Source organism: Mus caroli, chromosome 7, assembly GCF_900094665.2.
Source record: "Mus caroli chromosome 7, CAROLI_EIJ_v1.1, whole genome shotgun sequence".
Lineage (NCBI taxonomy): Eukaryota > Metazoa > Chordata > Mammalia > Rodentia > Muridae > Mus > Mus caroli.
Window position 1 is genome coordinate 105764869 of NC_034576.1, and position 26863 is coordinate 105791731.

General features: G+C 35.9%; 3 protein-coding genes across 3 annotated transcripts; 2 read left to right on the forward strand and 1 right to left on the reverse strand.

The window, feature by feature from the left end:
- Positions 1 to 4735: 4735 nt before the first annotated feature.
- On the forward strand, positions 4736 to 5683 carry LOC110299280 (olfactory receptor 51L1). Its single transcript, XM_021168941.1, has one exon. The coding sequence runs from the start codon at positions 4736 to 4738 to the stop codon at positions 5681 to 5683; it is 948 nt and encodes a 315-aa protein (XP_021024600.1).
- Positions 5684 to 13888: 8205 nt separating this feature from the next.
- LOC110299493 (olfactory receptor 51G2-like) lies at positions 13889 to 14833 on the forward strand. The gene has a single exon (XM_021169204.1). It carries the CDS (start codon positions 13892 to 13894, stop codon positions 14831 to 14833), a length of 942 nt encoding a protein of 313 aa, XP_021024863.1. The 5' UTR covers positions 13889 to 13891.
- Positions 14834 to 25551: 10718 nt separating this feature from the next.
- Positions 25552 to 26505, reverse strand: LOC110298817 (olfactory receptor 52E2-like). The gene has a single exon (XM_021168297.1). The coding sequence runs from the start codon at positions 26503 to 26505 to the stop codon at positions 25552 to 25554; it is 954 nt and encodes a 317-aa protein (XP_021023956.1).
- Positions 26506 to 26863: the final 358 nt, after the last annotated feature.

The following is a 26863-nucleotide window of genomic DNA, read 5'->3' on the forward strand; positions in this document are numbered from 1 at the left end:
TAGACAAGAGAAGTCCTCATCAAAGCTTTTGGTAAGACTTGTTACCTAGAACCTCACCTGGAGAATTGACTCAAGACTGTGTGACAGGGAGATAAATGTAGGTGATATGCCAAGTTCTATCCCAAAGCACCTCAGTACAGGGTTTCTTCCAGAAAAAAAAGCCATTATATACTATCTTTATTTTTACACTTATTTATTAAGGTATTAGAAAAAATAATTTATATGGTTATTTATCTTATTAAAAATTAATGTAAAATACTTAAGGATGAATCTCATTTAGGGCATGCAATTTCTATGCATAAACATTTAAAATTACTTAGAAAAATGGGATAATTTAGTACATCAAAGTCCCTGATCTTGTATTGAAATATCCAATCTATATCTGACATTTCTCCATATTCACATATATTCTTAATAAAATTATACACTTTAAATCTTGGTATGAATCATAAGGTATTTCTGGGACTTATGGAGCCATAAAGATTTGGGATGAGAATGTAAGCAAACCAACAATGCGCTGAGAGGCCATGATCTGATCTAAGCACCATGACAGTGAACATGAGCCTTTGTCCCCTTAACACATGCTCAGCAAGGGGCCTAGCACTGGCCTTTTTTAGGTTGGTTACTTAAAAAAAAAATTAACATTCTTAATTGAAATAGAATTAGTTCCTTTTTCTCACTTCAGCCTTTTCCAGGTATCCCCTTTTGAAACATTCTTATGCCCTTAGCACTCTCAAGTTGATAGATTTTTCTTTGATTATATTTGGTACACACATAGACAGTGATACCCTCACTTCCTGCCACACACAATGTATGTGTATGTACAGTATATATAGACATAGCCTGCTGCATTTATTTTGTTGTGTGCATTTTTGTTCTTTATCATAACTGGAGAACCAGGAATTCTTCTGCAGGATTATATCTTCTAGATATGATGGAAAGCTTCATTGTGAAATCTCAACAATATGTCTGCCCAAAGAAGAAGACCTGAACGGTGACCAACACCAATTGACATGCCCATGTTAATGGGAAATAGCACAAGACCTCATTCCTAGATGAAGCGTGACAAGTAATGACACTGACTAGAGAGAAAGAGACTTTCTCTCAGGTGAGCCCCCTAATTATTTAGCTGACACTAAATGGTCATACCTAAAAATATATAAAAAATACACATACAAGCTATACTAAATGAACTCAAAAGGCTGCATTTATATATTTGTTTGTGTCTGTATGTTATGTGTATGAATAAAAGAACATTTTATGACAGCATATATATATGTATATATATACACACATGTATGCTTAACTAAGCACATATATAGATATACACGCATATATATATATATATCAATAATAATTAAAGAAAAAGAGGTCAAACTTTGAGGAAGAATTGGGGGAGCATGGGAAGGGCTAGAGAGAGAAGTTGGAGGAGGAAAATTCTATAATTATATTTTAATTAAGATAAATATTTAAAAATTCTATTTAAAAATTAAAAAATAAACTGTTAATGAACTTACCTTATTGAGTTTATTTGAAAAAAAAACTACTGCATATAAAGAAAGGCATGGGAACTATAGATGTCAGTAGGGATACATTCTGAGGACTGCAGTTCTGTTCTCTAACTGAGGGTCAAATACTGTGTGCATCATTTCCCTTCTGAATATATAGCAGATTTTAAAAACAATCCCCTGTGTTCTACCCCTGGAGAGATGAGGAATATTTATAGACACAGAGTAATAAATAACTGAAGCCCTAAGACTTCCAGAATCAAAGAGCATCTGCAATCAGTGCAGACTTAACTCATTTCAGGTGAGGGTGAGTACCAAGAACTGAAACAGAAATACAAGGGAAAATGCAGAGACAAAGGCAAAGAATAAATAGAAAAACAGAATCACACACTGAAAAGACATAGGTTTAGATTAAAAAAAAAAGAAGAAATAGAAATAGCATTAGGAAAGAGAGACAAATGGGACATTCAAAAAGTAAATGAAAAAAGACAAAGAGGAAGAAACAGAAATAGAAACAAAAAGAGAATATGACTATCTACAGTAGTAAAGTTTGATCAGAAAGAAACAGCACAACTATTAGTCATCTGTGAAATGGGCTATTGGTGGCTTACGAAAATTTCCTGATGATTCAATTGTCTTATGCATAAATCTCAGGTAAGTGTTTTCAATTACACATAAATGGTGGGAGGGTTTTAGCATATTATGTGTTAAAATATACTTCCAGAAACAAAATTTATTATAAAGCGTTTGTATGTAATTGAGGCAAGTGGTGTTAATTTTGAAATGAGAAACACATCCATCATGTCCCACTTTTTAAAAAAAATTCAATTTTTTTTTGGCAATTTCAACAAACTTGCCATTTGACAAGTGTTTTTGAGGACCACAGTTATGATGATGGGAAGACTGCATCTTGTCCTCAGTAGTTTTCTCTTAATTATAATGAGGTTACTGTATGACACGAGTGTTTTCCCTTTGCCTCTGTCATTAGCAATGGTCATTACTACCAGTGTTTTTCAATCATTTCTCAGTCTCAGTGTAATTTAATTATACTCAACCCCCCAAATCTACCAAATCAGTGACTTGAAAAATAGATTAAAACGAGCCAAGTAAGGAGAAGAGTAGAGAGATCAAGGCTAGTGAAAAGCATGGCAAATAGTATACTGAGAGAGGGATGAGTGATAAATCAAAGTTATACAGAGTAGAATACCAGCTAATACCGATAGCCAACAATATGAAATGGGTCAAAGGATGAAACTTGCATAAGAATAGAAATTTAATAGCCTAAGAACTATAATAAATAATGTACTGATTTAAACAAATTTAGTTGGTGAATAGATATTAGATGCTCTTACCACACATATATACATCCAAAAAAATGTTATCTGAATGTGATAGGATAATTTTCTTGTATATAATGTAATTTATATCTATATACATAAAATATGAATGTGCTGCATGCTTTAAATACATGAACCAGAAAAATTTTAAAGTATAAAGAAGGTATTAATGTTTGTTATATTCTTTGGTTCAGTATGTGAACAACCCTGTAACTAAAAATTTCCAAACATTAAAATCAGCATAAAGGAGATTCAGAACAGGAGCAAGACAATTACAAAATCATAACCCATGTTATTTACAGAAATATCTGAAAATTGAAGAAAATATGATTTGTAATTAGGTTGAAAATTTTTGCATACAATAATGTCCTGGCATGGAATAAGAGAAAATTTCCCATTGTGTCTAAAACACTAGCTCTGTGTGTGTACATGTTTGCCTGTGTATATGAGCATTTTTGTACATTTATTGTGTGTGCTACATATGTTGATGCTAATGTCTAGATTGTTTTCATAAACTCAATTGGTAAATGAAATACAGAAAACGTTCTGAGTGAGGAAAATGATGTCAGAGACTTCAATAGAAATAATTTTCTTTGTGGCTAAGGAAAGTAAATGCTCTGCTTAGCAGGAGAGCAGATTGCATTAGTAAAGCTCACAGGCCCAGTGGAAGCACGCTTTTCCTACTCAGGACTCAGTCTACCACAGAGGATGAGGAAAAATTTGAAAATTTTTCATCATGTGAGAGATGGGTTACTGTAACTTAAATTTTCTTTGGAAGTACAGGTAGCCTAAGTCTTTTGTTATCACATGTTAGATTAGAGGGAAAGTTAAAAAAAATATAAACCTTTAATGAGATATAATCAGATAATGTTTAAACAAAACACAACCAGGATAATACAGCATCACTGTTGAACAGTTGGAGTCACATTATAGAATGCTAAGGTTTCAATTGAAGCAGTTTTTCCTTTAGTTCAGGGCTGATTTACCTAAGTGAGAGGCAGCGTCTATAGGGAGAAATAAGGCAGACCCTGAGGTGTTGTTGCATCACTGAGCTTCCTCTGTGTTCCCAGTAAGTGCAAATACAACACTTAATATTTATATTGACTGCTCTTTTAAAAGTTATAAACAGTCTTCTGAAAGGGAAAACAGTGAATCAGGAAATATCATACGTGCTGGAAAGTGTAGCTCATCCGTTGTTTGCTTAGCACATGCAATGTTCTAGGCTTGATCTTTTAGACTCTCTGTTTCTCTGCCTCTTTCTCTTCCTCTCTGTCTCTTGGCCTCTCTTTCCAAGAAATGAATACCAGCAAACTGACATTCTCTCCTTTAATATTTTAAGACATGCTAAACAATAGTGTTAAATATATTGCTTTTATATTTTTTTTTGTCAGAGAACATACAGAAAGCCACCATCAGAAGGATTTCTGTGTTAAGCTATGATGTGGAATAAAGATCTTTGAAGACATGTGCTGAAGTCACGAGGTAAGTTCCGTTTCATGGTTGCAAGCTAACAGCAATCACCAGTTGACTCCAGAGCATTTCTGAGGAAGTTTGTGAAAATCCTATGCTTTCACTCTGATTTTTCTTTACTTCTATCATTGTATTTTAGAGTAAAACTTTCTGTATTTTTCTACATTGTGTATTTTTCTGGTGTTTCTGATAAAGATCTGCCAAGTTATTTGTTATAGATGACTATATTTATTGGGCACATACTCTTGATATTCCATAATTTGAGAAAATATTTCTTATATAATAACCACTGTCAAATTCTTCTTTCTTCCAAGGTGAACATAGAGGGAATGCATATTTTTGCCCTGGTTGTGTTGTTTGTTCTGGTACAAATTTGACTAAGCAATAAAGAAGAACCTGTCAAGCCACTTGAGGCTCACCATGCTTGCCTGGAATAGCAGTGATGTTACAGAGCCCATATTTATCCTAAAGGGCTTTCCAGGACTAGAGTATGTTCATTCTTGGCTCTCAGTACCTTTCTGTCTGGCTTATTTAGTAGCCTTCATTGGTAATGTAACCATTCTTTCTGTTATTTGGATAGAGACCTCACTCCATCAGCCCATGTACTACTTTCTTTCCATCTTGGCACTGACTGACCTAGGTATGTCCATGTCTACACTTCCCACAATGCTAACAGTGCTGTGGTTGGATGTCCGAGAAATACAGGCGAGTGCTTGCTATGCTCAGTTGTTCTTCATCCACACATTCACATTTCTTGAGTCCTCAGTGCTTCTGGCTATGGCCTTTGACCGCTTCATAGCAATCTGCCGTCCACTGCACTATTCTACCATCCTCACCAACAGTGTGATTGGCAAGATTGGCATGGCCTGCTTGCTACGGAGCATGGGAGTTGTTCTGCCTACACCTTTGCTACTGAGACGCTATCACTATTGCCGCGTCAATGCCCTCTCCCATGCCTTCTGCTTACACCAAGATGTTCTGAGGCTGTCCTGCTCTGATGCCAGGATCAACAGCGTCTATGGACTATGTGTAGTTATCGCTACACTAGGTGTGGACTCAGTCTTTATACTTATTTCTTACGTTCTTATTCTGAATGCAGTGCTGAGTATTGCATCCCGTGAAGAGCGACTAAAAGCTCTGAATACCTGTGTTTCCCATGTCTGTGTGGTACTCATTTTCTTTGTTCCAGTAATTGGGGTGTCAATGGTTCATCGCTTCGGGAAACATCTCTCTCCCATAGTCCACATCCTCATGGCTGACATCTACCTGCTTCTACCCCCAGTGCTGAACCCAGTTGTCTACAGTGTGAGAACAAAACAGATTCGTCTAGGAATTCTCCGCAAGTTTAGGTTAAGTAGAAGGTTTTAAGTTACTCATATTCTCTGATTTTTGCCCTGGGAAATATTAGAAAAGATATTTGTTTTATTACATGAAAAATATAGACTATAGGTCTTGGGTCATACTTGATTAAATTAGGATAAACTAATTATTTTATCTTCTAAATATGCAGTCTCAGTTAATTTTAGTCATTGTATCACTTAGGTTCTGATGGCCAAATTGTGATAATTACTATGGCCTTTTTCTGTACTTAAGATTATTATGAGATTTAATAATAAAAAAAAATCCATGTAATGGGAATTCAATTTTTGAAAAACTATATAATTTTTACTTTTTAAAACTATCATAGTAACATTCCTTATGAAAAAATAGATTTAACAATATTAAAAAATTAAGAACTCACCAGCTGCTGGCTTAGAAAAGAATATAGCTAAATGTAATACAGATTTTATGCAAGTGTTGGTATTGGAAGACTATGTGAAAAATGTGATGGCAAATGTGTGATCTGTGATTCCTATGTGTGTCCCTGCATCCTGGTTCACATAGGTGATGAGTGTAACCATGGACCTTGCCTGGGCCGGTGTGTGATCTATGGAGGTCCTGGAGTATCTGATGCCTACTATTGTAAAAAGTGCACCATTCAGGAGAAGGATAGAGCTTCTGCCCTTCCAAAAGATTGCCCAAAGATTGTCAATTAGGGGAGCTCTAAGACAGACCAATTTTATGAACGCAGAAAATATGGCTTTAAGAAGAGGTGATGCGTGGGTGGCTCCTTCCTCCCCCATCAAGCAGCTGCAGCTGCCAGAATAGATGCCTACTACCATCAGCAGAAAGGGAATGGAGCTGAATGTCACCAGAGCAGCCTACTAGTGCTAGTGTCCTGGTTCCCTGCCACTCCTTCTTTCTCTCCTTTTGATGCAGGGGAGAAGCAAGTACCCATAGAGCGCTCTAGCAGACTGGAGGAGACATTGCTCATCTAGTTCCTAGTTTCCTTTTTGTTTTTAGTTTGAAAAGCAAGACTCTGTTCTCCACATCTATCCTTCCCACTCAAACGCATCAAAACAAGTCTGTGTGCAACTTTGATGATGAAACTCTTATGGCAGAAGTGTGGTCTTGCAGCAGCTATGATGGGGTTGTCCTGTGACCCTCAGTGTGGCCAGGTGTCATCAGAACAGTAATGTGACCTGATAATTCCCAGGTGGTGCTGGGTTCATGCTATTTTCCTTATGAATTGGAAGTTTCTGTTATGCTAATAAAGGTGGTGTGTATTTCTGGGAAAAAACCTGAGAAATCAATTTCATTTGACAATAGTCTTCTTTCTTCCTTCCTTCCTTTCTTTTTTCCTTCCTTTCTTTTTTCCTTTCTTCCTTCCTTCCTTTCTTCCTTTCTCTCTTCCTTTCTCTTCCTTCCTTTCTTTCTTTGTTTCTTTCTATGTTTCTTTCTTTGTTTCTTTGTTTGTTTGTTTGTTTCTTTCTTTCTTCCTTCCTTCCTTTCTTTCTTTCTTTCTTTCTTTCTTTCTTTCTTTCTTTCTTTCTTTCTCTCTCTCTCTCTATTTCTTTCTCTCTTTCTTTCCTCCTTCCTTCTTTCCTTCCTTTCTTTCTTTCTTTCTTTCTTTCTTTCTTTCTTTCTTTCTTCCTTTCTTTCTTTCTCTCTCTATTTCTTTCTCTCTTTCTTTCCTCCTTCCTTCTTTTCTTTCTTTCTTTCTTTCTTTCTTTCTTTCTTTCTTTCTTTCTTTCTTTCTTTTTCTTCCTTCCTTTCTTTCAAGTGTGTACAGGTCTTTATGTTGCATTTTCAATTACTTTATTGTAGATAATTCATTTCTTTGTCGTCTTTACTAGGATGTTAGCCTTTATGAGTAATACTTTATTATTTCATATGTATTTACTTTATTCTCAGTTGAATTGTGTACTTTTTGAGCATGGGACCATAACTGCCCCATTAACAAAGCATTATGTGCCCAGTCTCCTCCAAATTATAAAACACAAATGTAAATTTTAGTTCTTATTTTGTAACCCAAGTCAAATATATGAGGACAAATGAAATATGTATTGTGGTAGCCATTTCTTTAAATACTGTGGATATGTAAACAACAGTTCAGTATGAACATCAGTATGCCTGACCTGAATAATGAAGGAGAGCTAGGGTTTTAAAGTGCTTGCTGTGTGAGCATGAGGAACCGAGCTAGATTCTGGGAATGGCCAGGCATGTCCATAACCCCATCTCAGCAGGACAAAGACAGGGAGAACCAGTGGAGTTGTGGGTCAAAAAGACTGTCTGAAATCAATAAATATGTAAATAAAGGCAATGATATTTTGAATTCTTCATTTTAAATAAAGGTTAATATATGTATTTATTTTATTTTTATTTTTTATTTGTTTTATTTATTTTTAAGAAACATCTATTGTGGACATGGTGGCATATACCTTTAACCCCAGAACTTGGTAGGCAGAGGCAGGAGTTCCCAATAAGCCTGGCCTACAGAGTGAGTTCCTGGACAGCCAGGGCTATATAGAGAAGTCCTGTTTTGAGTTACAAAGTGTGGAGCAGAGACTAAAGGAATGATCATCCAGAGACTGCCCCACCTGGAGATCCATCCCATATACAATCATCAAAAACAGACACTATTGTGGATGCCAACAAGTGCTTGCTGACAGGAGCCTGATATAGCTGTCTCCTGAGAAGCTCTGCCAGTGCCTGACAAATACAGAAGTGGATGCTCACAGCCATCTATGGAACTGAGCACAGGGTCTCCAATGAAGGAGCTAGAAAAAGTACTCAAGGAGCTGAAGGGATTTGCAGCCCCATATGAGGAACAACAATATGAACTAACCATTACCCTCAGAGCTCCCTGAGACTAAGCCACAAACCAAAGAAAACACATGGTGGGACTTATGGCTCCAGCTGCATATGTAGCAGAGGATGTTCTAGTCAGTCATCAGTGGGAAGAGAGGCCCTTGGTCCTGTGAAAGCTCTAAGCCCCAGTGTAGGGGAATGTCAGGCTCAGGAAGCAGGAGTGGGTGGGTTGGTGAGCAGGGGAAGGGGGAGGGGATAGGGGATTTTCAGATGGGAAACCAGGAAAGGGGGTAAGATTTGAAATGTAAATAAATAAAATATCTAATAAAAAAAAACACAAACCAAACAAAAATGAACAAAAAAAAAGTAAAGAAAGGAAGGAAGAAAAAAGGAAAAAGAAAAGGAATATATATCTATTTAATATGTTACTTGGGGTCCAATTTAGAGATAGCAACTACACCAAAATTTTCACAGCATCAGGAAATATTCGTTCATCTCAACTCTTAACCTCTCAGCAATTAAGTGTATGGGGGATAAATATAAATCTAAATGGCACATTAGCATTAATGTGGTTATCCAAAGAAGGATAAAAAATAGATTGGAGTTCATTCCACCCACTCTATACCCAAAAGGTTTACACAAACTGCTTTGAGACCAAACCAAACCAAAACAAAACAAACATTCCTGTGAGGAATAGATTATCCACTATTTGCAACCCAGAACTGCCTTCAGGACCATGTTGAAGGAACCATCAAATAGGAAAACAGTTGAGAATGGCAAACGGATCCCTCTTAAATTATGGATGGGAAGAGAAGACAGTGTTGACTAATAAACTGAAAACATCCCCTCTAGTGTGCAGAGTGATCATAGTTGAGATGCCAAGTACAGTAGTGACTGCCAGATTTAGAAAGAGCTGAGCAATTTGCCTAAGGTTAAAATTGGAGGGATGAATGTCAAGGAATGTCTGCTCTGCTTGTCTTTGGTCTCTGTATAGTAGAAGTAAAATCAAACAGAAATGCAAAAGACTCACCTACACTGTCTCTTCAGCATTCTGCATTGGCCAATGTCATGGTACCAACATCATGGTACTCACAAAGGAAAAATTCTTCACTGAATTCAGCTATATTCTTGTAGTGTAGGTAGTGGAGGATATGCTTGAAGTGAGAGAGATATAGGTAACTTGTTTTTCTATGTGATTTTGAAATTTTATGACCTACTTTTCATGTTTGGATATACAACTTTTGTAGAATTTACTTTTCTGCAGGGTAAGATAAGATCAAAGCATAGTTCCCAAAGAATCAACTGTTTAAGCACTAATCTTGAATTTCAATGATGTATTGTGCAATGTAAGCATATTTGTGAAAATAATTTTTGTCTCTCTGTACTGATACAATAAATTTTTGTATTTGCTTCAATTTAATAGTACTATAGATGGTGTGAAACCAACAATTCAGCACTTCTTTCTTTCTTTCTTTCTTTCTTTCTTTCTTTCTTTCTTTCTTTCTTTCTTCCTTTGGTATTTATGTTGTTTGTGTGTTTGTCTTTTAAAAAGTTTGAGCTTATAGTGGATTTGTAGTAATTAACTATTCTTAAAATATTACATTATCTAATCTGTAGCATATATATCTCTTAGTTTTATAAATAGTCTTAAATTTATGTCAATAAAATTTAAAGTTATAAGTGTTAGTGTCTGGTCAATCCTTTATTAGTTTCTCTTCCTCTGTAGTTTTGAGGCCAGAATAAACAATGTAGTTGGGATATCATTTTCTTCTTACTGACACTAAGAAATGGATTTAGAAATAAAACTTTGTAAGTTCCTAACCTTGATGAATTAACTTACTGTTTTTTCTGACTTTTCATTAAGATTTCATTAAGATTTTTTCATTTGCAAATACTTCATTATTATTGCCTGTGAATAATAATAAAGTTATTTTATTTTGAATCTCTGTCTTTTCCTCATCTATTTATATTGAATTACACTGCACAGATTTTAGAGCTGAACATAAATATAATTATCTTTTTATCTATGGAAGATATTGTCTTACTATTATATTTTCCAACTAAGATTGATGTTCATTGTAGACTTTTGTACTTAATCACATGAAAAATTATCGTTAATTTTGAGTTTAATATATTTTCTATTGTCATTAACTTTAAATCTAGAAAAATATCTTTCTCAATTTATATAATAAAGTGATTCTTTTCTTAAAAGATGATAGTCAGTTTGAGTTTAATATTAAAGTGTTTTGGTGACTGAATCAAATACAAAAGAATGTGTGTGTGTGTGTGTGTGCATGTTCCACAGTTATATTTATAATAATTTGGTTTAAATTTTATAATAAATAAATGGTGTTCATGAATGTTCATTTTTGTGTATTATGTACTTCTTTGGATATCAGCTTATGCTTGCTTCACAGAAATCACTGAGAAATAATCTTTAATGTTATATGCCTTAGTCAAGTATTTGACATAGTAAATTAAACATGGTATTCAGGACTAAGATTTTTTTTACAATATTTTTGAATAGAGTTTCAAGAAAAACATAAAGAAGACCAGTGTTTTTCTTCATCAAATGATTCTTAAGGCACTCCTGAATTGCTTCCCAGGCTGAGAGGCTGGGTTGACCTGTCTACCATCTGCCCTGGGGAATGATAAATGGCTTTGCCATAAATTATTATCCCCAAAGGTTTTATTGAGAAAAAGAAAATGTGCTAGAGGTAATGTACCCATCAAAAGGGATGAGAAGTCCAGATTCTTTAATAAGAAGCAAGGTGACAATGCCGCACCTGACTGGATATTGTCAAACATATCCAAGGTATAAAATACCCTCTGTAGGCTCTGGAGTCACCAAAGATACTGAATATTGCTTCAAGGTAACAGTGTTTCCATAAAGAACTCTATGCCACAGGACACACTGTGTGTCTTATTATTATTATTATTTTATTCCAATCTTCAGTGGCTTTAGATACCAGATTGATACACTGGAAACTTAGTCAGTCTGAGTCAGAGTGAATGCCTGTCTGCACGTAAAGACTCAGGTGTACCTGTGCCTTGAGGTAAGAATAATATTGCTGCATTATATATTTAAAGAATCTAGTACATTGAAAGGAAGTTGAGCACCTCTGCTGATCTTGGATTAAGTGAAATTACTGCTCTGGGACAGAGGAAAGGGATAAAATATCCGTTTTCCCAACCCTGCCAGACTATTGTCCTCAAAATCTATTAAAAATAACCTTGAGGTGAGAGAATGTAGTGTCTATGGTGGGAATTCAGTACTGACGTTGTTGTCCAAAGACAGGACTGTAAAATACTAAATAAGATTAGTGTCAAAACTGGTGATATAGAGGTACTGGCTGATGACACTTTGAATTCCTGTTTTCCTCACTCCAGCAAATATTGTCAGCACTTACAAATCCTACTTGATCTTGCATAGAGCTATTGATCATAGTGTCTTTGAGTCAGTGACTGTGGTTGCCATGTTTAATATTAATAATCATCATTTTGACCAGTATTTTTCTTCCCTTGAGATCATATTATTTTAGTATCAGATGCTGTGTGTGGTATTTCATTTATTTTCCTCAAACATCTTAAATATTAATAAAGTTCTGTAGTTAATACTACTTTATTTTTATGTTCAAGGAAGTTTAGTGCTCTGTCTAAAATAGTTAAAGCAGTAAGACTACAATTGCCATCTGACTTTCCCTGCCTCTAGATGGACAGTCATTGAAAGCAGGTGCCCATGTTTATAACCAATAATGTAAGACTGAATCCTCTAAATTGGGAATATTTCAAAGTAGTAAGAGAGTTAGTTACCCAAGACATGAACCTTGACGTGCCTCCCTGAGAAGGAGACTAAAGAAAACTCAGACCACTGAGAGTGTGTATAAGGAAGAAAGAAAATAATTTTGGGTACCCAAAAGATCCTTATTACTCAGTGATGAAGCAGACCAGAAACTTATGACAACAAAGTAAGGGAAGTAGGGGTAATGTATAAAAAGCAGTAATTCCTAAGATGTAATATTATTATAGCATTAAGATCACAATGTAAAAGATAATACACACATAAACTCTTTCCTTTTCTTTATTTTTTCTATCTTAAAAGGAAGGATATTATCATCACTATGGAAAACTTGTGTTGTCTCTGTAGAGAATTACATACTCAGTTATTTTATAATTAAACTACTCAGGGAAAATTCCAGTATGATTATGTTGATAGAAGAGTAAAACTTGGTAAATGGATAATAAGAATTTTGATGTAGAATTTTAACATATTCTATATTAAATAAAAGGTTGGTTATGTTCGGTGCCTAGCATACCCAATCTGTGGATAACTCTGCCTGGTGCTTAGGGAGCTCACAACTCTTCTTGAACTGGACACTGCACTCCTGCATTTATGTACTTTCTGTTTATCTGTGAAGTGTTTTCCCATCCTTTCTCTGTGAGGCATTACAAATTCCTCATTTGGAATTTATATTCCAATTCCTCTTGGTATGTACATCTCATTCTTGTCATAACTTATAAGACTGGATTTATCTTCCTCACTTGTTTCCCCAAGTTTCTATATGGGTCTTTTATTCTGTTTATTTTAACAAATGGCAAAATTCAATAAAATAAGTAAAAACAAAACAAAATAAAATAAAAGCTGTTCTAGATTTGTAAACTTCATGGTGATCTGTATTGTCAGTCTCCCTTTTCCTCTGCCTGAACTTTACAACTGCATATTCCTCATGGTACTCACTACTAGAAATTACTTTCACCCACTATTTTATTAGCAATAAGCTTCTAAAAGCTTCCTCCATCTTTTTTTATTTACAAACATTTATATTATTTTTACACTGATTCCACTTTGAAACAAAAATAAATCTTTTCAAGTTGATTATTTCATATCAAGTTCTTGAATAATCAATAAAAGTAAACTCACAAGTTGTATTTTTTAAAAACTTCTCATCCATTTTTAAATTTAAATTTAGCTATGGAGCCTATATGAAGATCCACTTTGGTCCTGAAGCATTTACTTACACTTATAACACAATATTCTCCCTCTTTCCTCAGTTTGGATTTCTGCCATTTTGTTAGTATCTTCTCTGTTTAGATAACACCATGTGTTTTAAAAAATTATGCTTGAAGAGTTTACATTTAGTATAGTCCCTATTCACAAGCTTAATCTTCACAAACTTTAAGATATCTATTATAGACCTTTCTATGTTAACACTGCCATATTTCCTTTATAATGTTCTTAATAAATATACAATAAAATAAAAGAATAAATTAATGGGTTGATTAGCAAATACAAGGGCTAATTAAATATAATGAGCAGAGGAGTAATTAAAATACCTAGTGCAGAGTAGGAATCCAAGCTTTGTTCATTATTACAGAGCTGGAATTGACCTTAATTTCCTATGTTTATATCTTCCATTGCAGATTGAAAGGTTCTCTATCAGCATAATGTCTGTCATCAATGATTCCAGCCTGTACCCTCGATTCCTTCTGACTGGTTTCCCAGGCCTTGAAACTAGATATGGCCTTATTTCTATCCCTATATTTTTGGTTTATGCCACTTCTATTGCAGGGAACATTACCATCTTATTCATTATCAGAACAGAGTCTTCCCTCCATCAGCCAATGTACTACTTTTTGTCTATGCTGGCACTCACTGACCTGGGCCTCTCCACCACGACCTTACCTACTATGTTCAGTGTGTTTTGGTTCCAAGCCCGGGAGATCCCCTTTAATGCTTGTCTAGTTCAGATGTACTTCATTCATGTTTTCTCAATTATTGAGTCAGCAGTGTTGTTGGCCATGGCATTTGACCGCTTTGTAGCAATTCGGGAACCTCTGCGCTATGCAGCTATTCTAACCAATACTGTCATTGTTGGAATTGGCTTAACAATTGCTGGAAGAGCTTTAGCCCTGGTCTTTCCAGCCTCCTTCCTCTTGAAGAGGCTTCAATATCGGGTTATCAATATACTCTCCTACCCATTCTGCCTGCACCAAGACCTAATAAAGACAACGGTATCCAGCCGCTGGGTCAGCAGCATTTATGGCCTCATGGTTGTCATCTTCTCCATGGGACTGGATTCTTTGCTTCTCCTCCTCTCCTATATCCTCATCCTGGGCACTGTTTTGAGTATAGCCTCCAAAGCAGAAAGGATAAAAGCACTCAACACTTGCATTTCCCACATCTGTGCTGTACTTACTTTCTATACACCAATGATTGGGCTATCCATGATCCGTCGCTATGGGCAGAATGCTTCCCCAATTGTCCACGTGCTCATGGCCAATGTATACCTACTGGTTCCTCCTCTCATGAACCCTATTGTCTACAGTGTGAAAACTAAGCAGATTCGTGACAGAATCCTGAGGAAATTAAAGAAACATAAAGTTTAGAAAAAAGCAACTAGAAAACATTCTTTGTTCTCCCTTAAATATATATAGTATTCCTTCATTAAATGTTTAAATGTAAGTGTTGTTAATAATGTTTTGCCTTTAAGATATTGGATCCAAACATCAATGTCAGAATATCTTTGTCTTTTTAGCATAGAGAATTAAAACTTGGCTTTATTTGCTTTTTTTAAACAAAAGCACTCAATTTCTGAAGATATTCAGATAACAAGACAACTCTTACATAAATCCCCAAACTGAGATCAATAATAATGTCCTATATTACTTTCCACAGTATAAAGATATTTTGCTTAAACCTTTTGATTCTGTTAAATCTAGAAAACAAATATTTTCAAGAGTTAAGTGGATGTTACTAAAAGAAAATGGTGAGTTAATGAAACGTAACACTTTTCCCAAGCTGTAGGCTGTAGTTTTGTCCTATCAACAGTATCCTTTGGCTTACAGAAGTTTTTCAGTTTCATGTGATCCCATTTATCCATTGGTTATTTTAGAACATGAGCCATTGGAGTTCTGTTTAGGAAATTTCCCTCTGTACCAATGTGTTTGAAGCTATTTTCCACTTTTTCTCCTATTAGATTCAGTGTACTAAGTTTTATGTTGAGGTCTTTGATCTACTTGGACTTGAAGTTTGTGCATAGTGATAAATATGAATTTGCATTCTTCTACATGCAGTCTGCCAGTTAGACCAATCACCATTTGTTGAAGATTCTTTCTTTTTTACGCTGCATGGTTTTGGCTTCTTTATCAAACAACAAGTGTCCATAGGTGTGCAGATTTATTTCTGAGTCTTTGATTCTGTTCCATTGATTGTCTCTATGGGGTTTTTATCACTATTGCTCTGTAATAGAGCTTGAGGTCAAAGATGATGATTCCCCAGGAAGTTCTTTTATTGTTGAGAATTGTTCTGGCTATTCTGGGTTGTTTTTCCATATGAAGTTGAGAATTGCTCTTTCTATGTCTGTGAAGAATTGTGTTGAAATTTTGATGGGGATTGCATTTACTCTGTATAGTGCTTCTAGCAAGATGGCCATTTTTACTATGTTTAATCCTACCAATCCAATGAGAGATCTTTTCATCTTATGAGGTCTTCTTCAATTTCTTTTTTCAGGAACTTGAAGTTCTTGTCAGCCAGATCTTTCATTTGCTTGGTAAGAATTACACCAAGACATTTTTTACTATTTGTGACTATTGTGAAGGGTGTTGTTTCCCTAATTTCTTTCTTAGACAATTTATCCTTTGAGTAGGGGAAGGCTACTGATTTATTTGAGTTAATTTTGTATCCAACCACTTTGCTGAAGGTATTTATTAGCTGTAGGAGTTCTCTGGTAGGATTTTGGGGGTCGCTTATGTATACTATCATATCATCTGCAAATAGTGATATGTTGAGTTTTTCCTTTCCAATTCTTATCTCCTTGATCTTTTTCAGTTGTCTTATTGCTCTAGCTAGAACTTCAGAACTATATAATATGTAGGGAGAGAGTAGACAGCCTTATCTTTCCCATGATTTTAATGAGGTTGCTTCAAGTTTCTCTCCATATAATTTGATGTTGACTGTTGACTTGCTATATATTGCTTCTACTATGTTTGTACATGTGCCATGAATTCCTAACCTCTCCAAGACTTTTAACATGAAGGAGCATGGTATTTTGTCAAAGGTTTTTCAGCATCTAATAAGATGATCATGTGATTTTTTCTATGAGTTTGTTTATTAGTGGGTTATATTGATGGATTTACTTATATTGAACCACCTATTCCTGGATCCCTGGGATGAAACCTATTTCATTGTGGTGAATAATGTTTTTGATGTTGTCTTAGTCAGGGTTTCTATTCCTGCACAAACATCATGACCAAGAAGCAAGTTGGGGAGGAAAGGGTTTATTTGGCTTACACTTCCATACTTCTGTTCATCACCAAGGAAGTCAGGACTGGAACTCAAACAGGTCAGAAAGCAGGAGCTGATGCAGAGGCCATGGAGGGATGTTTCTTACTGGCTTGCTTCACCTGGCTTGCTCAGCCTGCTCTCTTATAGAACCCAAGACTACCAGCCCCGTGATGGCAGCACCCACAAGGAGACCTACCCCCTTGATCACTAATTGAGAAAGTACCTTACAGCTGGATCTTGTGGAGGCATTTCCCCAACTGAAGGTCCTTTCTCTGTGATGATAACTCAAGCTTGTATCAAGTTGACACAAAATTAGCCAGTACAGCTGTGTTCTTGGATTCAGTTTTTGAATTTTTTTTAGTATTTTGCATCTATGCTCCTAAGTGAATTGGTTTGAAGTCTTTCTTTGTTGGGTTTTAACAAATTTTCTGAAGCATTTTCTGAAGCATAAGGGAACATATTTTTGAGATAAGTTAGTGAACAAAATAGGAATACTGTTGTTTTTAAATCTAGTTTGTTAAATATGTTTTTCCTCTTTGGACTATAATTACTACTGGATCCAAATTATTTTTTATTTAAATTTCTACCTGGCTTCTCAAACTATTTCTGAACTATCTGCTGTAGGCATTGTGAATTCTGTCTCAAAATGTGGTCTGTAAGACATAGCATGGAGGCTTTTCCCCACATGTAGCAGAAGATGGCCTCGTTGGCCATCACTGGGAAGAGAGGCCCCTTGGTATTGCAAACTTTATATCCCCCAGTACAGGGGAAAGCCAGGCCCAAGAAATGGTAGTGGGTCAGTAGGGGAGGAGGTGGGGGGGAGAGGGTATAGGTAACTTTCAGGATAGCATTTGAAACGTAAATTAAAAAAAAAAAAAGACATAGCATGGAGGAATGGATTTGCTTAGTAGCAATGTACTCCTGCATGCATTGTATTAATCTCTGGATTTTTAATAGTAGACTGAGTTGGAATGTTCATGCTATTTTAAATTTTGTTATTTGAGAATTTCATATATGCATATGGGTCAAGTAAATTTCTTCATCTTTACTTATGGGACTTGTGGGTATACTGATTTTAAATGCTAAGAATCTCTACAGTATGTTACTAAGAAAGACTTGATTTTCACCTGATATGAACAATTGAAGTACCTGTATATCTATCTATCTATCTATCTATCTATCTATCTATCTATCTATCTATCTTCTATCTATTTATTTGAAAATAGATTCTTCTCTCATACTTATATCCTAAGCACAGTTTATACTCTCTCTACTCCTCCTAGATCCTACCACCTCCCCTCTCCCCTATGTCTTGCCCCCTTCTATTTCCTCTTCAGAAAAGAGCAGGTCTTCAAGAGTTGACAGCCAAACAGGACAAATCAAGATACAGTAAGACAAGGGAAAAGCTCTAAAAATCAAGACTGGATAAAGCAACCCAATAGGAGAAAAAAGAAGTCTCAGACGCAAGCAAAATAGTCAGAGATATATCTACTCCCATTGATAGAAGTGCGCCAAGCTAACAGCCAAAACATACTCTCAGAAGAATTAGTGCAAACCCATGCATGTCCCGTGCTTTAAATCACATAGTACACAAAATATCTTCAAAGAGTTATGGTTCAATGGTTCTATTTCTTTATCTCCCTTTATAAAGTTAATCTGTTGTCATCTGATTTACTTACATTTGCGAAGTTCAATTGAAATTTTACTATATGATATTCTTGTCATTTATTTCACATATTGACTTAACTTCTATTTCTATAGACATAATTCACATACAGTGGATACATCTGTAAAACGTGCTCTCATCTAAGACTCAGGGAACCTTGTTGAATAAGGGTCATGAAGATTGTAAGGGCCAGAAGATCATGGAGTATGCTATGATACTCTGTGTCCTAGTACTCATAAATTCTCTCTAAAATGAGAAGTGTCAGCTATGGGTTCCATCTTGTAGAGACAAATCAAATATTGGCAAGGACTCCTTCCATACTTCCATCCCTTATTCCTTCCTCCCCTCCCCCTTCCCTACCTTCTTTCCTTTCTTCTCTCCCTTCTTTCCTTCTTGCCTTCCTCCCTTCTTGCATTCCACCCATTCTCTTTTTATTTCTTCCCTCCTTCCTTCTGTAATTCCTTAGGTCCATCTTATGCATAACTTTGATTAGTCATGTTATTTGCATTCATTTTGTCTCCTTTTGTATATTTTGAGACATCCTAACACTTGATAAATCATGAAAACAATTTAATCCAAATATTTAGTTCTATGGGCTTGGTATTCTGTCCAAGTCTATAATTTGAAATTGAGTTATCTCTAAAATATGTAAGACTCAGTGCAGAAATTGCAAGTGGAAACACCCACTTTCAAGGAAGGTCATTTAGTACTTAAAAGCTTTGACTTGTCAGTGATTTATACTACATTTAGTCTCACTGTATGATCATAAGTGAGGCTTTGTAATTCAATATAAACAGCCTTTCTATCAATGTAGTATATTCTAGTCATTGTCTGTTAATTTTTTCACCTTTGTTTTTTTCAATCTACGCTCCATGGAAAACATCCTATACCCAAACCAAAAATGTTCATTTGGACACATGATATAAGGCCAGTTCCTCTACAATTTGTAATGTAGAAACTTAAGCTATGACTGTCACCTTTTGAAGTGATTTGTTAAAATATTCTCAAACAACAAACAGTGCTCTTCTATAACATTTTCTATTTTATAATTTTAAATAAATATACTTATTTTATTTCTCAGAATATTTCATAAAAGGATTATAGATGTAACAAATGATTTTGTTCTCCAATTAACGTCCTTTAATATCTATACTCATTTCAGATAAAATGTTCTAAAAATTATATACAACATAGAAGTTACAATCAAATTGAAAGACATATTGAAGTCCCACAGTGTGTCCCTGTAAATCCATTACTCATGCAGCCACAGTAGTGTTCATCTTCTCTATCCACACATAGACCTCCATGGAGATGTGGCTGACTGGCATATTCATCAAAGTTGAGTTCACAGTTGTCTCCATGGAATCCAGGTGCATAGTCAGAGAAGTAAGTCCTAAGAGTATCCTGACACATGGCACTATGTAGACATGACTGAGATCCATATTCATCAATTTCCAACTCACTTTTCACACCAGAAGTCACAATGTCTGCCTTGGTTTCCAGGTACAGAGAAACAGGAGAAGCCATTGATTCCATCCTGTCACAGATTTCCATTGGGACAAGGGCTGGAAGCATACTCATTATGATCTGTCTAACAGAACCTTCTAGCATATCCCGCAGGGCAGTTACAGGTAGGATGCTCAGTGTCTTTATGGCACGTGTCTACATGTTGGCAGGCTTTCCTTCCACAGGAATTAGTGACAGTTTCACTGGTTGGCCCACTGTATCCAGGAGGACATTGACACAGAAAACCCCTTGCTCCTAGGGTATTCACACAAGTGGCAATTCTTCAGCAGGGACCAGAGAACCAAGAGTCTTTTAGATCCTCACAATCGTCCAAATTATTGGCTATGTTTAAATAACAATTGTGGAAAATCCTTGTACAAAGAATTGTTTTGGCAAGAAAAACTGTTGACAGCTAAATTTGTCACTGCTGGCCTAGGCATACAGATGTCCTATGTGAGATGGGCATAAATGAATGCAGTAACAATTCCTGCCAATTTGGGTGGGGGGGAGGTGGAGCAACGTGCTGAATTGTCTTCAGAGGGTCAACAGCCTGGATTCACAGACAGGAGTTTAACATAATTGTCCTCTGAGAGGCTCCACACATCAGCTGACCAAAATAGATGCAGAGAACCACAGTCAAATATTAGACCAAGCTCTGGAGGTTTTGGGGAGGAGTTGGGGGAAGGATTGAGGAACCAGGAGAGGATAGGGATTCCACAAGAAGACCAACACAATAAAATAACCTAGACCTTTTGGGACTCCCAGAGAGTATACAAGGGCTGAACCTAGGGTTCCCAGACATATGTAGAGATGTACAGTTTGGTCTTATGAAGGTTCCCCCAACAAATGGAGCGGAGCTTACCCTGACTCTGTTGCCTGCCTGTGGATCATGCTTCCCTACCTGGGCTGCCTCCACTGACCTCAGTGGAAAAGGATGTGCCTAGTGACTTGAGGTGCCAGGGACGGTTGGTACCAGAAGAATGGTGTTCCCCATTTTTAGAGGTGAAGGGAAAGGGTGGTAGAGGAGGAGCTGTGTGACCGGGGGGGAGGGGGGAGGCTGAGGAGAGGAGGGGCTGTAATTGGGATGTAAAACAAACAAACAAACAAATAAATAAATAAAATAATGGAAAAAGCAAAATTGAATTCTACCCAACACAGAATCTTCTTTATTTCTCTAGAGGCAATTTGTGATGTCATTTCTACAAGATACTGGATTGTTCATTTACATATATTAGAATATTTTATGAACTGTTTTATAACATTAATTTTATTGATTTATTATTATAATTTTAATGATTTTTTTAACATCCCAACTGCAGTTTCCTTTCCTTCTTTCTTTCCAGACTTTCCAGTCCACCTTCTTTCTACATTTGCCTCAACCCTACTCTTCCTCCATTTCTATTCAGAAAAGGACAGACCTCCCATGGATATAAAACAAACTTGACATACCAAATTGCAGCAATACAAGTTATCTTCCCTCATATTAAGGCTAGGCAAGGCAACCCAGTATGAGGAAAATATCTCCAAAGGATTCAGAGACAGTCCCTGTTCACACTGTTAGAAGTTGCACAAGAACAAACTACAAAAACTGTAATTATATGCAGAGGGCCTAGATTAGTTCTATGCAGGCTCTCTGGATATCAGTTCAGTCTCTGTGAGCTCTTATGGGCCAGGTTTACTTAGTTCTGTGGGTTATCTTGTGGTTTCCTTAACTACTTGGCTCCTACAATTTTTTCTTTCCTTCTTCCACAGGATTCCCAAAGCTTCTCCTAATGTTTGGCTATGGGTCTGTGCATCTGTTTTCACTGGTTGCTGGATAAAGCCTCTCTGATGATTATGCTAGGCACCAATCTACTAATATAGCAGACTATCCTTAGGCATCATTTCATTGACATTTGTTTTGACATCATACATATTTGGTTCAATCCTAGGCCTATGGGCTGTCTAGCTTCTAGATTGTGGCCTTCCAGGCAGGGTCAAGGGTAGGCTTCCTCTTGTGGTTTCAGGTTGGACCAGTCATTTGTTGGCCACTCCCACAATTTCTATGACATCTTTATCCCAACACTTCTTGAAAGCAGGAAAATTTTAGGTTATGTGGCTGTGTTGGTGTTAAAGTTCCTCCACTGGAATTCTTGCCTGACTAAAGGAGATGGCCAATTCAGGCTCCAGATGCCCTCATTACTAGGAGTCTTAGTTAGGGTCATGCTTGTAGATTTCTGGAAATTTCCATTGCAGTAGGTTTCTAGATAAACCCCAAGATGCCCACCCCTCCCATTCCAGTTGTTTCTCCGAGTATTCTCTCTCTCCATCATTCCTCAACAGGATACCTCCTGTTCCTACCCCACCTCCATCCACAATGTATATTTTATTTCTCCTTCCCATCAAGATTTATTTGTTCCTCCTTAAACCTTCTGTGATACTCATCTTCTCTGGGTCTGTGAATTGTAACATTGTTATCCTTTGCTTTATGGCTATATCCACTCATAAGTGAGTTCATATCATTATTGTTTTTCTGGGTGTGGGTTACCTCACTCGAGATGAGTTGTTCCTCCTTCCATCTATTTAGCTGCAAATTTCATGATATCATTGCTTTTAACAGCTGAATAGATATACTCATTTGTAAATGTAAATGGACCACATTTTCTTTAACCATTCTTCAGTTGAGGGACATCTAGATTGTTTCTACTTTTGGTTATTACAAATAAAGCTGCTGTGAATGTAAATGAGCAGATGTCATTTGGGTTGGAGTTTTCCTCCTGGCATCCTCTGTAGGACTGTGTTAGTGTAAAGACAGTGTTAAATTATTTTCATGGAAATCTTAGTTTCTCCATCTATAGTGACTAGAAATTTTGTTTTGTAAAGTAATCTGAGTTGGCATCTTCGGTTCCTTAAGGTTTATAAGACATCTACTCAAGGCCTTCACTGGTGAGAAGTCAGGTGTAATTCTGATACGTCTGCCTTTATATATTACTTGGCCTTTTGCCCTTGCAGTTTTTAATATTCTTTCTTTGTTCTATTAGGTCATTGTTTTGATAATTATGTGTCATCAAATAATTTATTTTCTGGTCCAGTCTATTTGGTGTTTGTTGTATTTCTTGTATCTTGGTAGTTACCACCTTTTTAGGTTAGAGAAGTTTTCTTCTATGATTTTGTTAAAGAAGCTTTCTGGACCTATGAGCTTGGAATTTTCTTCTGCTATTCCTATTATTTTCAGGTTTGGTCTTTTTATAGTGCTCCAAGTTTACTGGATGTTTTGCATTAGGAACATTGAGAGTTTGCTTTTTCTTTGACTGATGTATTGATTTCTTTCTTCCTATTTTCTATGCCTGAGATTTTCTCTTCCATCCTTGGCTGTGTTAGTGATGCTTGTGTCTGTAGTTCCTATTCTCTTTCCTAGATTTTTCATCTCAGGATTACTTTGTCGCTGCTTTCTTTATTGCTTCTATTTCCATGTTCGGTTCTTGGATAGTGTTATTGTATCCTTTACCTATGTGATTGCATTTTCCTGTATTTCTTCATGTTTATTAATGTCTTCTTTAAAGGCCTTTATATGTTTGAATATATTTCCCTGTATTTCTTTAAGAATTTATTCAGTTCCTCTTTAAAGACCCCTATCATCTTTACAAGATTGGATTTAAGATCTTGTGCCTCAGTTTTGTTAAGATATGCAAGGTTTGCCCTTGCAGGAAATCTGGGCTCTGGTACTGCTACATTGCCCTGGCTCTTGTTGATTGTGATTTTATTTTATTCTTTAGCTATCTGGTTTTCCCTGGATTTGGCTGAATAATCCTGATGCCAGCAGGACTCTTCAGAAAGGCAGAGGAAGCCTGACCCAGACAATTGAGGTCCTCTGATTCCTGAATTCCTGAATTTTTGAATTATAAGCATGTGTCACCAGGGTCAGTTTTATGCCATGGTTAGGACTACATCTAGACTTTTAATATCCTAAACAAGCATTGTATCAACTGAACTACATGCCAAAGACTGTAAAGTAAAATATTTTGTTTGGATTTGATGACTGAATTCCAGATATGTACTTTATAACATTGTGAATTGATTAACAAGAAAGTATTATAAACTTAAAAATTAGCAAGATTCTGCTTATATGTTTTCACAATGAAAATAATAAAAATAAAAATAATTATAAGTTTCTTAGCTTCACTTAACCTTTTCACAATTTATTCTTTTATCAACATTACATTGTATAATATATACATATACACATATTTATATATACATTTAGTCAACTATATTTTAATAATGAGAATAATTAAATCCCATTATTGTAGAAAAATAAGTGAAGCTAGAAGAAATCATATTAAACACAAAAATACAGACACAAACATACAAGATTCACAAGTTTTGTTTCACATATAACACAACAAACAAGTGAAATACCCCTCTAATGAAAATTCTACGCTTCAAAACCAAAATATAAATGGAAGCAAGGAAAATAGGTATGTCAAATTTAAAAGCAATGCTAAGAAATCCAAGTTGTCTTCCAAATCAATATTTAGAGGAAGAATAGAATAAAATAATTTTTCCAAACCTCTGAAAGAAAAATATTTATTTGGAATTTTATATCAGCAAAGTAATGCTCAAATGAACATAAAATTGAATGATTTTAATTAAACACAAAATTGCCACATATGATATCTTATCAAAGAAAACATTATCTTGGGGTATAGGGAACAAGAACCATTAAAATAGTACATACTTGGAAACAAGTGAACATTGAGCATCTATAATGGTAAGCAAAGGAATATAGAGTTGAATATAGAGTTGTATAAACAACAACTATAAAAAGGAACATACATAAATCAACAAGTAAATAGGTATACTAAAAGTTTTCAAAGATTCTTTATTAACAGAAATAGATAAGACTTATTTTATAACTTCTAGCTGTATAAATACCACCAGGACAATGGCTATAGTTATGGTAAAAATATATGCTATGTTGCTAAAAAAGTATATAATTGCAAATCATAAATTTTTCTGAAGAACCAAAAGCTTGAGTTGAATATAAGAACATATGTGTGTATTTTGATATATACAAATATGGCTATATATGATACTGGGCTGAATGGAAGGGATAAGCATATTTTGTTAAGTTTGAATAAATATAGTAGTATACTAAAATTGATACTCTTGCAATAGAAATTTATGGTCTTTGGAAGAATATAGTGATGTAAATTATCATAATATACAAGGCGCTAAAGGAAAGAATGGCACTTTATAAGATGAATGTGCAAGCAAATTTAAAGCTTTGTAAATTTCAAAGTGAGAGAAGGTTTTGTAGTGACCATTTCATCTTCAAAATCCCAGTTATGAAATCAACACTCAGAAAGTTAGCACAGTCTCACCGCGAAAAGAAACTACAACAATGGTTACCTCAAATTTTTTTGCAAAACAACCACCAGGTCTCTGATAAAAGAGAGAAAAGGTATGCATTTCTCAAATCCCATTGTAAGGAAATTGAAGCATAAGAATAAATCACCAGGTGTATCTTTTGTGAAGTAGCATGAAAATCCACACATTTAAAACACTTAGAGCAGAATGGTGACTTAGCTTCCTATTGGAAAGTGACTGACTACAGGACATATTCCTGAGTGAGCTGTGACACTCTGTGGAGCCTCATACAATTATGTGCTATTCCTTTTCCTTTCCCCATACTTGCAATAATATTTTCTTCACACGGTCATAGATTTGTTTGGTTCTCACCCCATATATGACAGGATTGAGCATTGGTGGCACTACAACATAAAGATTGGCCAGAAGTATATGTATATAACGAGGTACATTCCTACCAAAGCGATGTGTCATGAAGGAAAAGAGGGCTGGTGTGTAGAAGGCAAGGATGACACAGACATGAGAACCACAAGTGCTGAGGGACTTGAGCCGGGCTTCCCGAGAAGGAAGATGAAACACAACACGTAATATTTGTATGTAAGAAAGAACAATTGCTACTATGTCAAATAGTAGATTACATATGGCACACAAGCCATAAATTACATTGGCCTTGACACTCGCACAAGACAGCCGTGCGAGACCCATGTGCTCACAGTAGGTATGGGGAATGATGTGATGCCCACAGAAGGGCAGTCTCAAAATTAGAAATATAAATGGAATAACAAAGATAATTGCCCTCACTAGCACAGCAATACCAATCATAGAAACGACCTTGTTGGTGAGAATGGTGCTGTACCGAAGTGGGATACAGATGGCCACATAGCGGTCATAAGCCATTGCCAAGAGGACTGTTGACTCCATAAGTGTGAATTTGTGGATGAAAAACATCTGTATCAGGCAGTCTTCAAAGAGTATTTCTCTTAGATTAATCCAGAAGATCCCAAGCATTTTAGGGATGGTTGCTGTTGAGAGGCCCAAGTCAATGGTAGCCAACATAGCCAGAAAATAGAACATGGGCTGGTGGAGGCTGCTCTCAGTTTTGATCACAAACAAGATGGTTAAGTTTCCTAAGAGAGCAATCATGTATACAGCATAGAAAGGAAATCCAATCCAGATGTGAAGAGACTCTAGTCCTGGGATCCCCAGCAACAAGAAAGTGGAAGGGTGAAAGTGAGTGCCATTGGGAAGGATCATCCTATAGGAAAATGCAGGAATCAGTCTTCAGAATTGCATGCTCATTTAACTGGTAGCTCTCTGGGTAGATTTTTGAAACTGGATACCTGTTACTATTTAAAGGGATGAGCTATAGCCTACACACACTTCTGGAAGCGAATTTCAAGTGCACTGCGTACCACAAGGAAAAGTCTTGGAGGAAGCTACACATAATACAGTGAATAAAAGTAAAATATTGTGTTAAATCTATTGTGCAGTTATCGTTTTAGAAATCGACAGCCTTCAACTAGCCCCTGAATATAGTACTGGGAATTAATCCAGTTGGCCAAATGAGAGTACTGTGATGATGGGTCAAGATTGTTAGCTTAACTGTGTTACA

Coding starts and splice junctions, on each gene's coding strand:
- LOC110299280 (XM_021168941.1), top strand. CDS start 4,736: ATGCTTGCCTGGAATAGCAGTGATGTTACAGAGCCCATATTTATCCTA.
- LOC110299493 (XM_021169204.1), top strand. CDS start 13,892: ATGTCTGTCATCAATGATTCCAGCCTGTACCCTCGATTCCTTCTGACT.
- LOC110298817 (XM_021168297.1), bottom strand. CDS start 26,505: ATGATCCTTCCCAATGGCACTCACTTTCACCCTTCCACTTTCTTGTTG.